The sequence below is a fragment of the Coffea eugenioides genome, chromosome 10 (assembly GCF_003713205.1).
Source record: "Coffea eugenioides isolate CCC68of chromosome 10, Ceug_1.0, whole genome shotgun sequence".
Classification (NCBI taxonomy): domain Eukaryota; kingdom Viridiplantae; phylum Streptophyta; class Magnoliopsida; order Gentianales; family Rubiaceae; genus Coffea; species Coffea eugenioides.
The window spans coordinates 2346444-2363047 of NC_040044.1; the positions used below are offsets into that span (position 1 = coordinate 2346444).

General features: G+C 38.1%; 2 protein-coding genes and 2 non-coding genes across 4 annotated transcripts; all 4 read left to right on the top strand.

The window, feature by feature from the left end:
• Positions 1-603: 603 nt before the first annotated feature.
• LOC113749203 lies at positions 604-5529 on the top strand. Its single transcript, XM_027292881.1, has 6 exons — positions 604-769; positions 1169-1297; positions 1730-1791; positions 1895-4123; positions 4266-4389; positions 4799-5529. Exons 1-6 carry the CDS (start codon positions 604-606, stop codon positions 5422-5424), a joined length of 3336 nt encoding a protein of 1111 aa, XP_027148682.1. The 3' UTR covers positions 5425-5529.
• A 675-nt stretch (positions 5530-6204) lies between these two features.
• On the top strand, positions 6205-6277 carry TRNAK-UUU. The gene has a single exon. It is a non-coding gene; the product is annotated as a tRNA-Lys (tRNA).
• Positions 6278-11709: 5432 nt separating this feature from the next.
• LOC113748839 (glucan endo-1,3-beta-D-glucosidase) lies at positions 11710-15272 on the top strand. The gene is made up of 5 exons (XM_027292413.1): positions 11710-12000; positions 12151-12815; positions 13089-13412; positions 14096-14402; positions 14929-15272. Exons 1-5 carry the CDS (start codon positions 11934-11936, stop codon positions 14964-14966), a joined length of 1401 nt encoding a protein of 466 aa, XP_027148214.1. The 5' UTR covers positions 11710-11933; the 3' UTR covers positions 14967-15272.
• Positions 15273-15979: 707 nt separating this feature from the next.
• TRNAE-UUC lies at positions 15980-16051 on the top strand. The gene has a single exon. It is a non-coding gene; the product is annotated as a tRNA-Glu (tRNA).
• The last annotated feature ends 553 nt before the right edge of the window (positions 16052-16604 follow it).

Sequence of the window (16604 nt, forward strand, 5' to 3'; positions counted from 1 at the left end):
GAAATTTGTTTTTTTTATATAAAAAAGTATAATATAAACAAAGGGTAGCTTAATATCTAAATTAAAATTTCATTCCAACCTATATGATGGCCATATATTGGCCTCCTCAACTGGTTCTACGAATTTTCCCCCTAATAGTTTGCATCTTTCAATTAAAATTAAAAAATAGGTCTAATTTTTTTACTAGCACAAAACAACAAAGCTGTATAATCTCTCACTACAGATGATCCATCAAGTCTCGAAGATCAATTTGGATGATAAATGTTGATGAAACTTGAAGGCTTGGTGTGGTTGGGAATTAATAAGTCTCTATCACTGATGAAAAAGAAAATTGAGATATGGACATGAGTAATTATTTGTTAGGGCATGAGCAATGACTTCAAAAAATTGAGATATTAACATTGCAACTAAACCAAATCAAGCCAGCGGAACAACAAGAGTTCTTACATATTCAATCTTTCTAGTCCTTTTCCCAGATTCAGAATGCAAACCCATTTTCAAATGATTTTCCACCACGCAGAAGATTCGGCTGACAATTTTTTTAAAATCCGTTGAAATGAGGTTGGTGTGGTGGTTAAGCTTAGTAGTGTAGCCTTTCATAAAATGAGAATTAGATCCACTATTGCCTTTCACATGGTAAACTTTGATCAGAAGGCAGAATTGATTCTTTGCAGACTGCATGCACTTGCTTTTTCTCATATGATTCTTGCTAAGAATCAGAATGCAACTCATCTGATGATGCATAATACATTGGGATTTGTTAGGCAAAGTTGTTTCTCCTCAAATTGCTTTTACAAGAAGCTGTAAAATGCCCATGGCCACATTGCTTGGATTACAATTGAAGTCTAGAGTAACTCTCGAGTGCCACGGAGAATAGAGCAGCAGAGGCAGATAGCAGTGAGGCATAACGTTCACGTCAATCTTTCATTTCAACCTTACCCAACACTGAAAGATCCCTCGTACCTAAGTGAAGAGAATTAACACATTCTTTCTCATTTCAGTCCCATCTATACACGAAAAAAAAAAGAGCAGAGCCCCAAAAAAAATCTGAGGATGTTTTTCTATTCCCATTTGCCAAAGTCCGAAAATTATGACCTGTATGCTCTACTTCTCCGCTTCTAGCTGAACCGGTTCTTTGCTTTACCATTTTATTTTTGGCTGCTGTCAGGACATAGCATCAACCAAATCATGGCCGCAAAATCAGACTTTGCTCAGAAGCTGCTCCACGATCTTCGGCTGAGGAAAGAGAGAATGGCTGCCGCTCAGAACTCGAGCAGCTCAAATTTGACATCCAGAGGTAAAGAATTTCAGCCAATCATAAGATTTCAGCCAATTACAGGACTTGTTAAGTGCAGCATTGCTTTCTCCAAGTATAACTATAACTGTAGATTTGTTAAAGAAGTTACGACTATATTTATTGCATTTCACCATCGAATTCTCTGTTTATTACCTTTTGAGTATTATCATTTACCGTTCAATGGTTTCAAGCAATTCCAAAAGGTAAGTAGATTAAGTGGGAAATCACTGGTTAGGACACGAGATGTGATGAAAATGCATACATGCTGGACTTGGATAATATCATGCAGAGCCACATACCCACATGTTTATTTAGTTGCTTTAGATCTAATCAGCCTGTCTTGTTGTAGCTTGCATATCAAAGTGTAGCCAGGACCACACGTCCTAATTGCTTGTGCATGAGTTTTCATGAAAATTTTCAATGCGTGAGCAGGTGCACATGGAAGCCCAGGGCCAGCGTATAAAGGCTCTCGACAAGTTAAAGCTTTAGAACCTGTAAGTTTGATTTTGATGATATTGGAAAATTGTTTAATCCGCCTGAGACAGGCGAGTTTCTGCAGCATACTTTTAGCTGGTTAAACATTGTGCTATCCTGCAGGTTGGTCCTAGATCTGGGGGCTTAATCAGAAAAGGCAGTAGTGGCACTGGACAGCTTCGCATTGGAGACTCTTCAAATCAAATTGTTCTCTATGGAAAAGGCAGAAGTTCGGAGCATATAGGAGATCTGTCAACAGCTCTAGCGTTTGCCTTTGGAAATGGGGGGAAGTTCAACAAAATAGATGCTTCAGGCGGGAACCCAATGCTAAATTTTCTCCAGCGAATTGGCAGGAGATCTCTAGACACTGGAAGAATGGACATAGTGACTAATATTGATATGCATACTTCAACCACTCAGTTTCCTTCTTTCTCTCATATCCATATTCATGAAATATCAAAAGGGGTGCAAAAATTAAACCAGATTCTCAGAGCCTGTTCCAATGGCCTCAATTTTGATAGATACTCCGTTGAAGTTGGCAAGGAACTGCTCAGAGGTGCCATGGATTTGGAAGAGTCCCTCCGAATGCTGGTAAACCTGCAGGAAGCTTCGGATTACATGATCAATTCTCAAAGGAAGAATAAGATCAAATTGATTGAGGAAGATGAAGATGACGAAACTGAGACAGCAAAAGAAAATGACTTGAAGCAACTGGCTCGTCCAAGATTCTCATTTGATAAGCCCAACAGGAAATCACAAAGCACCAAGGAGGCACCACAGAATGGTATCAAGCAGCAATTGATGGCCTTGACATATCCGGAAGAAACTCCGAAACTGCAAGAAAAGCAACCTCGAAGTAGATCCAATTCATTCTCTCATGCAAGATCTGCTACTTGTGTTCCAGACCTCAAAGCTCTTTCAACGTACTTGGAACCAAATGGTCACTCGATTTCACATTCAAAACCTGAGAAAGGGAGAATACCAAATGTCATCGCAAAACTTATGGGTCTCGAAGAACTTGCTCCAAAAGATGGGTCGAAAACCACACCAAAAGAAATGAGATCCAAGAAAAAGGAAAAGACAGTCTCATTGAAAAGTCAAACTCCTGCGGACTCACAGGCTCAAGAAACAGGGAGTAACCCACCAACCACAGCTAATAAAAACGCGCTATCATCAAACAAATCAGCAACGAGGGATGCCAGACTTATGATGGAAGCAGAAAACTTTCAGTCTATCCCAAATGGCAGCTCTCCAGTGGTTGTTTCTCACAAAAACTCCCGTTGGCAGGACTTCGAAGCGGCAGCTAGAAAAGATGCAAGTCCAGGTTCAAAAAGAGCCACAGTGGCAAGTAAACAACAAAACAGAATCAGCCAACATGACGAAACGCTTGGATACACAAAAGTTTTACAAGAAAAGGAGAAAGCAGAAGATAACAAAGAGGACAAAGAAAAGAACATCAGAAAGGCAGGCGAAAGGAAGGATCTATTCTTAAATGATGTCCCGCTGCAAAACGGACCAGACAGACACAGATTGTCAGAAGGTGAAGATGTATCAGAAGAAAATGTTGAGGTCAAAAGAAATGCAAATCAAACAGGAAATAGAACTGCAATTCAAACAAAAAATAGCAATGGCGGCAGTATTCACACGAGCAAGCAACAGAAGCACCAAAATAATATGCAACAGCCGCAGATGCTTGAAAGACGTGATCATCCAGAAGGGAAAAAAAGGCAACAACCTCCAAAACAAAGATTGCAGGCTAGAGAACCTAAAGGAAATCAAGTGGAGTCAATTGTTACATTGAAGGCCAAGAACAGACCAAAAAGTTCACAAAAGAAGCAATCATCTGCAAATTTAGCTACAGCTGCAGCTAACCAGAAAAATGCAATGAAACACATTGAAGTAAAGCCGTCAAAAGATCTGGCCAACAGCAGACACCATGAGCATCGTGCAATACATTCTGTCCATTTCCCTCTGCCACATGGAAAAGCTAATTACACGAAAACGTTGACAGGTCAGACCCATCAGAAGGAAGATGCAGCAGTGAACAAAATAAATGGAACTTACGATGACCAGGCAAGATCAAACAATCATCAGTCCCCAATTCCACAAGAGAAGAAACAGCAGAAGGATGAGAAACTCAGCCACTCCAACGGAGTAAACCAGGAGACAAACATTGAATCTGAAGAAGCAAATCTAGGCATCAGAGGTCTTGATAAACCAGAAGTTAGCACAGAACCATTAAAGAGGAAGGATTCCTTGGACAATGAATGTGAAGAACAGAACTTCTCCAATTCGGGAGAAGAAGACTATGCACGTCTGGAAGCTTCAAAATCTCAAACCTGTGATGACAATGTAAAGATTAACATCGTCAAACTTATGAGCTGCATGAATCAACTATCGTTTAACATGGGAAAATAATCATATACTTCTGACCTATTTAACTTGTGGGTAAATTTGGAATATCCTGACTTGATGATTTACTGGCTCCCTGCAGAGTAATGAGATGACACCAGACATACAAGAAATTCCAGAAGACCAGCAACATGGAGACAAAGCAACAATGTCCTCCAATGATTTCCCACTGAAATCTCAGAAAGCCTTACATATTCAACTTACAGGTAAATGTGGGATGTGATATGTAAGTTGACACTATTAGCCAAACCTAAAAACAGTTTATACTTCTCCCATTGCGGAAAATATTTCCTCAACTTCATAGAATAAAAGAAAACATTCTGAGATTGTTATTCTCTTAGATCAACACTCTTCTTCAACGATAAAACTTTCCTTTGCAGAACAAATTACCTATCTAATTCATCTCTAAGGTTCCTTTTGTCCCTTTGCTTTCTTTTCATGGAGTGGCACCAAAGCATCTACTGCTTCTAATTTAACATCAACAATTTCCTACCAAAATTTTTTATAACGTGGTAGAACCTTAACTAGTCGTATATAACCATGGCAAGTACAGTTCTAAAAATTTATCTGTAGATATGCATCCTTGACATGTTCTCCCAATGCTTGATGTTGCAGGAATGGATGAAGTAAGTAGAGGAATTAGTAATGTGGTGCGTCGTGATCACACGAGGATCCCTCCAACAGGGGCAGCGGAGCTACTCACAGAATTTGAAAAGCATCTCAAGGAAAAGTTGATAAAAGGTCAACTATTTCTAAACACAGCAGAGGCAATTTTCAAACTCAACATACCTGTCAGCATACTTCATGGCCATGATCACATTGGTCGAGATACAGAAACTAAACTCATATTAGACTGTGGATATGAGTTGCTAAAGAAAAAGGGACAAAGACAAGAATTTTCAGTTTATCCATGCAAAGGAATGTCCATCAGTTATATCAAAGTAAGGTCATTGGATAATTTGGTCAAGCAACTGAGCAAGGACTTTGACGTGTTAAAATTTTATGGAGGGACGATTGGGAGCCAAGACTGTGATGCGGCAGATTACTTGCATAAGATGTTGGAGAAGGATTTCCGAAATGGGCATGCAGATGTGAGCAGCATGTGGGATTTTGGCTGGAATGAGAAGACATTTGCCTTCCTTGAAAAGGATGATCTTGTTAAGGATTTAGAGAAGCATATACTAAATGGACTTCTAGATGAGATCACACGTAATCTATTACACATTGCTGTTTCGGCTTGATTGTTTCAAAGCACACATCTTGACAGTCTAAAGATCGTATTTTGTTTATTAATTTAAGAAAAAAAAACCTATGTAATAGTTTTGAATTGAATTTTGCAGTTTTGTAACGAGGGAATCGGAAAACAAAAAGAAACTCTTTTTCTCAGTCACAATTTTGGCGTCTGGTTTGCTGCAATTGCACTTAGGTAACACACACAGTGACACGGAGATACCTTCATTTTCCACTATACATCCTAGCCTTCCAACTCCAGTTTCACCATGGTGTGTGTTTTCTCTCCTGGAAATTTGAATTTCCAAAAGGTCTAAATTTTTACTGTTTTTCTTGCCATTGCATTCGTTTGTCACTTACCTTCTCATTTTCCCATTCTCCATTGATAATCCAAAAAACTCTTTTGGCCAAATGAACCATGCACAGAACCCATCGCCAATTAGAATATTGGGACTAAAGTTCAAAGATTTAAAACTTTTGAAGAAGAATATGGTTAAATGCTCCTTTTAATTTTATTGAATACATTAGTTTATATGGCGTACTTTTTCTCTGGGGGTCTAAGACTAAGAGAGGATACAGAAATGGCTTCATTAGACGCAGCGTCTCTCCGAGAATCAGATTTGCAGCTTTACTTCACGAAAGTCTCTGATCACCCGAATTGGCAAACCAGAAACTGAAAGTCCCAGAACAGGATGTGTCGAAAATCTTGCCACTACAACTTAAAAGCGTAAATTTCACCCGAAAGCTTCGTTTGTGACTTTTGAAAATATGAACTTACAAGATCGAACACAGCCGTCTTAGCTCAGCCGGTAGAGCGCGTGGCTTTTAACCACGTGGTCGTGGGTTCGATTCCCACAGACGGCGTTTGGCGTCAGCATTTTGCCTATTACCTCCGCAGTCAATGCCCACTTGGTTTTACGAGTCTTTTCTTCTTAATGATTGTCGACCGCCTATGGGACTTAAATTAGTTGTGTCCCGTCTTAGCTCTTTTCCCATGTGTTTTCTGCATGGGGCCTTTCTCGTTTGAGAGTGGGATGGAGGCCGAAATTTGGGCTTTGGTGAAAAAAATTGGGGTGCATTCAAGATAGTACTATCTTTGAGTTTGAACTTCAAATAATTGAGCATTACTTGAATTCAAGCTCAAACGAACATTCCTATCATGCTCGAGCTTGACTCGAAAAAACTTGAACTTGCCTATCCAAGTTGAACCAAGGCTTATTTAGATTTTTAAAATTTGAACTTGACTCAAGCTCTAACTCAAAGTTTCGACTTATTTAGATTTATAAAGTTCGAACTTGATTTTGTAAAAACTTGAACTCCAACTTGAGATCAAAAAACTTGAACTCGCTTGTCCAAGTTCAACCAAGGCTTATTTAGATTTTTAAAATTTGAACTTGACTCAAGCTCTAACTCAAAGTTTCGACTTATTTAGATTTATAAAGTTCGAACTTGATTTTGTAAAAACTTGAACTCCAACTTGAGATCGAGTTGGATTTCCAAAATTAGTTTTCAAACATTTTCCAACAAACCCAAATATTAAATTCCAAACCAATTTTCAAAATTTCCAACAATTTTCAATATAAGTCTGAAAATCCAAATTCAACTAAATATAAGTCAACAATATACAGCTTTCTAATCTCAAAAATACCAAATGAAATAAGGCAAGAGTTACAAGAAAAATGTAGCTTTTTAATCTTAAAATCACATAATGAAATAAGAACAAATTTCAAGAATAAAAAGACCCAGCAACAATTGACAAAGATAAAGAATACTTATTTTAACCCTTGATTTCCCTGCCTTCCCAATTTTAAATCCCACAATTAGTCTAAACTTCCATCACTAAAGTAACAATTGGTATAGAGAGAGATGAAAAGAAAAGGACAACTAGAGAGAGAAGTCGCTCTTCTGATTTCGTGTCATTTACGACGACACGCCTGAGAGAGAGCTCGAGAGAGGAGAGGGAGAGAGATGGGTATTTGTGTTGTGTTTAAGAAGGAAAGCCATTGCAGAGAAGAAAGGAAGGTATGCAGAGAAACGCAAGTAAGATTGTAAGGGATAGGTTTCTGATTTTTGGGTGCTATATTTACTAATTTGCCTGTAAAAATAATTGTTTTAAAATATGGCATCGTACTAAATTTTCTAACAAGTTTGTATAAATATGTAATTTAATAATATTATAATATTCAAATGAGTAAACTATTTGATTAAACTCGTTGAGTACTCGAGTGCAGTATCTTAATACTTGAATCTGGTTCATTTATGTAATAGAGCATGCTCAATCTCGATTAGAACTCAGTCACTTGCGAGTAACTCACAAGTAGTTCGTTTGGATTATAGCCTTAGGAAAAATAATAATAATATTTGAGGTTTGGAGGAGAAAATAATAAAATTTGAGATTTAGTGAAAAGAAAATGACTTTAGACATCTTAGGTCTCATTCTCATTTGTTCTTTAACGTTTATCAACGAAATAGGTCTTCTTTTGAATAGCTTCAAATCACTCTCTTTATTAATTTCTCTCCACATATTGGAGATAGGTTTCCTTAATTCTTCATCCTCCTCCCCCATTACTCACTCTTTCTCTTCATTTAGGACTCCAGAACAAAGATAAGCATTTAGTTTGTCTTCTGCTGTCCCAAGAAGTACTGAGCAGGTGGTACTCATTGAAAATTGAAACTAACCTTAATGGTTAAGAATCTCGATGATGATGTCAAGAACCTCCGTTAAGTGGATGCTTTCCACACCTGTCTTGGATTAGCTGAATACACTACAGAATTTACCACTATAACAATAGCGAGCTTCATTAAGGTCTATTACATAGTACAGCAGATGAACAGCAGAATTTTTACGTTGAAAATATGATTTTAGTAGTAAATGTATGCACGAAGATTTTGATCCTTGTCATCTCAAAAGTATTACTTAAAAAAAGAAAGGAAAAAGGAAAAGCTAAAGGAACCTGAATCTGGAAATAAGTTTGACAAGCCTGCGCACAAAAAGTTTGCCCATCACCACAAGCTACCAAGAACAGGAACGCACGATAACTAACTCTAGGAAGCCATATTGTCACCATAAAAGTCATTTCCCGGTGGCACGCAAAGAGGAAAATTGACGAGAAAGATGCCTTTTTCATGTCTCCCCTAATAATTGACGATGGGTCCATGTTTTGGAGCAAAGCAAAGATAAAGATGCCCTGGTAAATACTAGAGTACAACTTTATGTGGGTGGAGTTGCCATCTAAGCAGACCATTAAGAACATCTTAAAGTTGATAAACCAATGCAGTAACCACCAGCTCTTGGGCTTTGGTGGGAGTGAACCTTGCCTCCCACTAAAATGTCACTTTCATGGCTCTTCTTCAAATTCAGACGGGTGCGTAATGCACTCGTCTGGTCCGGTGATGGTTCTGTCCCCATCGATTCTCCGTAAGCTCAGTTGAACCTCCTCTAATTAGAGTAAGAGTAGAAGTAGGGATGACAATTGAAAAAAAAAAAAAAAAAAACCAATGTAGTAGAGTTTTCTAAGAAAAAGGCAATAATTTCTATACCCTACTTTAACTCTTCATCGAGCTTGAATCAAAGCTTAGCCCCATCGCCAGGGCCAATTGGTCATTTTCAATATTCTTAAAGGACTTTAACACTTGACTTAGAAAACATTTTAACCACCTATATGTCTCATATTAATTACTGCAGTATTATTTCAAAAAAAAAAAATTTCTAAATAATCCTCTATCTTTCGAAACACGCTCAATTTATTCACAATAAAGGTCTCTTTCCGAGTAGCATATTCAAGCCTTGCCATGCTTGACATATGTTTTAAAAGGATAAAGAAGACGATGACAACATGTATTGATGTGATGCACCCAAGGTCTAATGTTCGACAGCTTGTTGCAAACTTCTTTTTACCTAAACGGGTTGCTTTTATTGTGGAAAGATTACTTGTGATCGAATTATGCTCTCCTTCTTCCCAAAGTTGGCTCTCCTTTATTCTACTATTCTATTAGAAGCTCCTTCCCAGAATGCTAAAATTGCAGGCTCTTTCTTTTTCTATGGTCCATTCCTTTTTCGTGAGTCTAATAGTGTAGTATTATACTTACAAAGACCGAAATGTAATCACGTTTCTAGGGAGAGAAAAGTAGACATCCAAATTGGAAAATGAATAACAAATAATTAAAAGGACAAAAAGTGATTTCTTAATGTACAAGGAAAAGTTGTTTCAGATTTAGAGACTTCCCTATGGACTGAAGGAGCTGGGAAACTGCTTTGAACGTGAATATCTGCTGGCTTATGGACTTTACGCTCTACCTTTCCATAATTCTCCCACGCTCGAGTCAAAAAGGAATATGTTTCCCCATCCCCAGCGAAGGGATAGGGGTAATTGCGACTAATCCAAATCACTTTTGTTTAAGGACTTGTTTCTAGAGCTGTTAAACGAACCGAGCTGTTCGGTAGCTCGGTTCGTTTCGGCTCGTTCGTGTTCGTGAAAGGCTCGTTCGAAATTTTAAACGAACCGAGTTCGAACGAATTTTTTTGTTCGATTAATAATCGAGCGAACACGAGCATGTTCGTGAGTTTTAACGAACGTTCGCTAACATACTAAACGAACGTTCGCGAACACGAACATGTTCGCGAGTTTTAACGAACGTTCGCGAACATAGACATAATTATCATTTAACAAATTTTAGGGTTAATTTTATGGCTGGACTTTTATATTTGGAGGGCAAATTTCTTTGTTTTATTTGTTGTTTTTATGTTAATGTTAGTTATATAGTTAATGAATAATAGAATTTAGTCACTTAGTGCTTTAATTATTTTTTAGAATGATTAATAATTTGCATGGCATATTTAAGGCATAAAATAATTTGGATTCGAGCATTTCGAACATGTTCGCGAACGGCTCGTTTATGTTAAACGAGCCGAACTCGAACTCGAACTCGAACTCGAACACGAATTTTACTTAACGAACCGAACACGAACACAGGTTTGGAGTTCGAAAATTAACGAACGAACACGAACGTTGTTCGAACTGCTTAACGAACAGAACTCAAACATGAGATACTCGGTTCGATTCGGTTCGTTTACAGCTCTACTTGTTTCTAAGGATGGTTAATGGAGCCGGGTCGGTCCGAATTCGGTTCATTCGTCCAAAAAAACCTGATGACACTAAATTATGTCAAAAGATTCAAAAGGACAAATCTTAGTACAAACAAGTGGAGGACCTTTGAAGATGTTTTAACTGTTGATCATATTTTATTACCATTTTTCATGTATTTTGGACTAATTGGATGTATTATTGTTGAAAAATTCTTGGTTTGTATATTTTTTGATAAATTGTTACTGGTTCATGTATATTTTAATGTTGTGGCCCTATGGATATTGATTAATTTTAGAACTTAATTGTTATAGTAATTATATTAAGAAAATTAAAGAACAATAAGTGAGTTTGAACTAAATCCAAATTCGACTCACGGTCCAAATATTTTGTAAGACAAGTATGAATTTCGCATTTTTCAATCCGGAATTCAAAAATGGTACTAACTATATGAGTCAAATCTAAACTTGTTAAAGTTTAACTCAAATGCCTATTTTTTTGTTTGGTAGTTTTGGCTAGAAAATCACAATCGTCATATTGTGATTTCTAACAAAAATCAAATTATTGTGTTGCTTAGAGTTAACTATATCGTTATTTTGATAAAAATCAAGTTTAAATTGCTCGAGCTCTTTGAAATTATGGAACTTTGCATACAATTTTATGTTTTTGATTAATTTGACGAGTCTAGTTGTATTACTCTTTCTCTAGATCCTTTTAATTGCCGAAATGGTGGAGTTGGAACGGATTTATTTGGAATTTTTTTGAATAAAATTGTAGTGCTTTTTTCTTAATATGATAAATGTGAGATAAAAAAGTGATTAAAAAATAAAAAATAAATTTAAAAATGTTTTTAAGATGTGAGTTTAAAAAAAAAAGAAAAAAAGCTATCCAAATAATTGGAGGAGTTGGAAGCTCTGTCGGTGGACTGGTTACATCTCCACTCCTACGTCGTAACGGCTATAAAAGAGGTTACTGTCGTCAATCTGTATATCCCTAATTTCATACTCTCACTACGGTCTTCTAAAATAAATCGAGTTTTGCACTAATATCATCTTCAAATTCCCATTATACCCCTATGACCAAACCCAAGAAACACTTGAACACACGCGGGACTTCTGCAGTCTCACGTGCACCCGCGGCTCCGGTCCGAAGAGATTACGTATTTAAAATGTACCTAGTTCAGTTAACCGTGGAATTTACAATTCAATTAGTTGCTCTGTTCATCTGCTCCACTGTCTCTACAGTGTGCTTTCAATGACCTTAATTTTCTCGGATCAAAAGTAAACTCCTTTCCAGTTTTGCCACGTTCCCCTTTCTACTCTTTCTCCTCGTCTTCTCATCTTCATCTTCATAAAGCAACCTAAACTTGAACAAACTTTTAAAGTTGCACTAGTAGTTAACTACCTCAGAGCAGAAACAGAGAACCCTCTTCAGCTATGGCAAATCGCCTTTTTACGTGGGCTTTCATTATAATTTTCTTCTTCCAACTAAATCATCTCTCAAGTAAGTTTCTCAGTTCTGGTATTACTCTGCTTTTAGTTAAAAAATGGAGTACATGATTTTTACTAATTAGAACTTGCTTATTTTTTAGAGCTTGGACAACAGGTAGTTGTTGAACTTGAATTATTTACTGGGCTTTGTAATTATTGGCAGGGTCAGAATCATTTATCGGCATAAATTACGGCCAAGTAGCAGATAATCTCCCGTCCCCTGATGCTACGGCTAAGATGCTGCAGTCTACTTCAATAGAGAAAGTTCGGCTGTACGGGGCAGACCCGGCTATTATCAAAGCATTCGCCAATACAGGAATCGGAATCATGATTGGAGTTTCCAACGGCGACATCCCGGCGATGGCTACGGACCCCAGCTTTGCTAAAAATTGGGTTAATTCTAATGTTAGTCCGTTCTATCCGGCGAGCAAGATTGTTCACATCAATATTGGCAACGAGGTGCTGTTATCCGGTGACCGGAATCTGATGACTCAGCTGTTGCCGGCGATGCAGAATCTTCAAAATGCCTTAAATTCAGCTTCCTTAAATGGAAAGATTAAGGTGTCCACGGTTCATTCCATGGCTGTATTGAGGCAGTCTGATCCGCCGTCTTCTGGCTCCTTTGATCCCAGCTTCGGTGACTTGATGAAAGGCTTATTGGAGTTCAATAATGCCACTGGTTCACCTTTGGTGATCAACCCTTATCCTTTCTTTGCGTACCAGAGTGATCCCAGGCCCGAGACCCTGGCTTTCTGCTTGTTTCAGCCTAACTCGGGCCGGGTTGATTCAGGCACCAAGATCAAGTACACAAACATGTTTGATGCTCAGGTTAGTAAAAGCAACACAGCTTCGATTTTTGGTGGGGAGGATAGAACTTTCTTTATCTGATCAAGAAAAGATTAGACCACATGTGGGGAGGGTAACGAAGAGCGAAGACTTCATTGAATAAATATTGTTCACTTGAATGAGCTTTGATACATATTACTATTAAGAGGTATCATATCTTAAACACTATATGATGTGTAGGATTTCTTTTTCCCCTTTTAAGGAAACTGTACGAGGTTACAGACTCAAAGCTTCAACTAGTTGTTGTTGTGTTAGGTGGATGCTGTTAGATCTGCCTTAAATGCTATGGGTTTCAAAGGAGTTGAGATTTTGGTAGCTGAGACTGGTTGGCCATATAAGGGTGACAGCAATGAGGTTGGCCCGAGTTTAGAGAATGCCAAGGCTTACAATGGCAACTTGATTGCACACCTAAAGTCTATGGTCGGAACACCATTGATGCCCGGAAAATCAGTTGATACATATCTTTTTGCATTGTACGATGAAGATTTGAAGCCTGGACCGGGTTCAGAGCGAGCATTTGGGCTTTTCAAGCTGGATATGACAATGAATTATGATGCAGGATTTTCGAAGACCAGTCAGGTGATTTCCAGACGATTGAAACAGAAACCTAATTAATTGCTTAGTTTGTACTTTAATGACTTAGTTGATTTGCTTCTATTCCTCGTTTAGACCAGGGTTCTAAATGTTTGTGCAACTGACTTAATTTCTGATGATTTCCTGAACTCAAAACGATTATCTCCATGTGGGTCTCTTGTGGTACATACATCTTTGCTGGGTTCCGCGTAACAAGCTTAGCTTTGCTTAGGTAATCCCTGAAGAGATAGCCACCTACCAAACGAAAAAGTTTCCATTGGAGTGTGCAATCTGTATTCACTTGTTGGATACCTGCAAGTCTTTTTGGAAAAATAGTGGATGAAAGTGAAAATTTGCTGAATTTATAGTCTATTCCCAAAAGTGATCAGTGAAAAAATGATACTAATTGACAAAATAATACTGTACTTCTAAGCTGGACTGGGATAAGTACAGCACAAAATGCAAAATCTTATCTTTACGCAGTGATAACTTTCAGGAGACTGTGATCTGTCTACATTGGGGGAAGCTCCCTTACCTTTAGCGTTCTTGACTTCTATAACTGAAGGCTTCCCTCTTTTTTGGTCTAGTTTTAATGCCATCCAGAGCTACAAGTTCGTTCCAGAGAAAATGCTTAGCTTTAATATCTTTCTCTGGATTCTGGAATGACACACGTTACTTTAATTGTGAAGGCTCCTTCAAATGCAAAGAATCCTGCAACTCCTACAATTCCTACAACTCCAGCACCAAAGGCGAAGAAGACTGTCTGGTGTGTGCCTAAGGCCGGGGTGTCAGATGCCCAGTTGCAGGCAAATTTGGATTATGCTTGTAGTCATGGAACAGATTGCAGTTCAATTCAACCTGGTGGGGCTTGTTTTGAGCCAAATACTGTAGCATCACATGCCACCTATGCTATGAACCAGCTGTACCAAACTGCCGGCAGAAATCCATGGGATTGTGATTTTTCACAGACTGCCACCCTCTCAACCACTAATCCTAGTAAGTTACTGGATTTGAACAACTTTAAACACTTGTTTGGGCGTGCATACATTCTGGGCCAAGGACCATACTACAGTTCTACTTTTAGCTGTGAGAAAATTTTCTGCTTAACATTTCTTAATCAGTCATGTTCTTGATGATACTTAACAGTTTCATGGATAATTTTATGGTCGCTGCTAGTTATCGGTTTCACAGAGTTAGACTTACCTCTATAGGGATAATGAGCTAGTATCGAAACTGATAACTGATATTCATCTTTAGCACGAGCTACGAACTTTTCAGGGGCTGACTTAATATCATCAAAGAAGTAGTGTTTATGATTTCCCCATTTCTACTACGATAACAATCTGATCATCAGGTGAAATGAGGAATACGAAAAAGGAAGCCATGCAAACAAACCTGTCCCATTCAAATAAATGCTCCTCTTTGATCTACTTGTCGCATTTTTCAGGGGCTGACTAAGCTGGTTTCATGGCCTTATTGTCTATGCTAACTGAATTTATTCTTGATTCTGAACCTTTTGCAGGCTACAATGCTTGTCAATATCCTGGTGGAGAGGCCTAAGAGTCCAGAGGAATCCAATTCAGTTGTTGTAGCTGCTTTTGAGCAATGGTGACTAGCACAGAAATTCTGATTCTTGGGTTAGTGGCTTGAGGTATAGTATTTGGTTTGGAGTGGAATGAGAGTCCCACGGTTCTAGTATGGGTATCTGCGTGGGGAAGGAATCTGCCTGATAATTGTAATTTGTAAAGGCTCGACTTGCCTAATATGTTGTTGCCCTGCTTGTGCTGTAGTTCACTGTTTCAATATTTATGTGGAATAGATTTCTTTACATCTACTATATATATCAGAAATTTGCACCCTGTAAAATTGTCGCGCATAAGTAGTTTATTTTAGAATTATTATCACAACATTCAAAAAAGGAATGCTACAAAATATCACCTTATCCTGTAATTATGGCTTGAAACTTTCACTTCAATTTTACCAATTTCATATGTACCGTGGAAAAATTGCCTTCTCCTGAATGTCTCAGTGTACACCTCTTCCTTTCATGTAAAGGTAATATTTTACATACGCTTGAAAAAGAGGATCATATTTTAGTGTGTTTGGATTGTCAAATTATTCTAAATAATATTTTGCTTGTATCATAAACATATTTCTCAATTCACTTTTTTATATTTTCAACTACTTTTTATCTCACATATATTACATCACAAAAAGTGCTACAGTAATTATTCCAAATAATATTCTATCCAAATGAATTTTACGGCCAAAATCTTGAACAGGAGTTATGTTACCCTTTTCATACACCATTTGAATACATGAAATCTGCCCATTATAGATAAAAAGTAAAAGACCAGATTATAATCATGTGCATGAGAATTGTCCCACAAAAATTTCATACAAATATTTCTTGAACACAAATGTGTTTCTTGTGAATTTTGACTAACCAGAACAGCATTACCACAGTTATTACAGCAATAAATTTTGCACACTACGAAAGGAAAAAAAATTTCTCTGCATCATTTTGTATGTTGTGTTTAAGGGTAACAAATTTAGACAATACGAACACACGATCCGTTATCGTCCAGCGGTTAGGATGTCTGGCTTTCACCCAGGAGACCCGGGTTCGATTCCCGGTAACGGAAATCTTGCATGTTTTTTCCTCAATTCTTTTAAGGACACCATCGCAAACCCAAAACAATCAAAATCAACTCTTGTTCGTCCCCTGATTCGACCGGGAGACTGTGGGCGCATTCTGAAATCACCGTAAACGACAACATCTAGTTGCACGTCAATTTTAAACTACCACCGTAATCGTCCAGCGGTTAGGATGTGTGGCTTTCACCCAGGAGACCGGGTTCGATTCCCGGTAACGGAAATCTTGCATGTTTTTTCCTCAATTTTTTTTAAGGACACCATCGCAAACCCAAAACAATCAAAATCAACTCTTGTTCGTCCCCTGATTCGACCGGGAGACTGTGGGCGCATTCTGAAATCACCGTAAACGACAACGTCTAGTTGCACGTCAATTTTAACTACCACCGTAAACCGTCCAAATCAGTCAAAATCAGCACCGCCCCATCCACATAAAGTGGATACCAATATTGAGAACGATCCCCTCGCGTCCTATCAGTTGTGGCACGTGACACTCCCGTGATCAGCCCCCATGCGACGTCGTTGGCTAGGTGGCTTTTTGAC

Coding starts and splice junctions, on each gene's coding strand:
- LOC113748839 (XM_027292413.1), top strand. CDS start 11,934: ATGGCAAATCGCCTTTTTACGTGGGCTTTCATTATAATTTTCTTCTTC. Junction 12,001..12,150: donor CCAACTAAATCATCTCTCAA/GTAAGTTTCTCA, acceptor AATTATTGGCAG/GGTCAGAATCATTTATCGGC. Junction 12,816..13,088: donor CAAACATGTTTGATGCTCAG/GTTAGTAAAAGC, acceptor TTGTTGTGTTAG/GTGGATGCTGTTAGATCTGC.
- LOC113749203 (XM_027292881.1), top strand. CDS start 604: ATGAGAATTAGATCCACTATTGCCTTTCACATGGTAAACTTTGATCAG. Junction 770..1,168: donor ATTGGGATTTGTTAGGCAAA/GTTGTTTCTCCT, acceptor GGCTGCTGTCAG/GACATAGCATCAACCAAATC. Junction 1,298..1,729: donor CTCAAATTTGACATCCAGAG/GTAAAGAATTTC, acceptor ATGCGTGAGCAG/GTGCACATGGAAGCCCAGGG.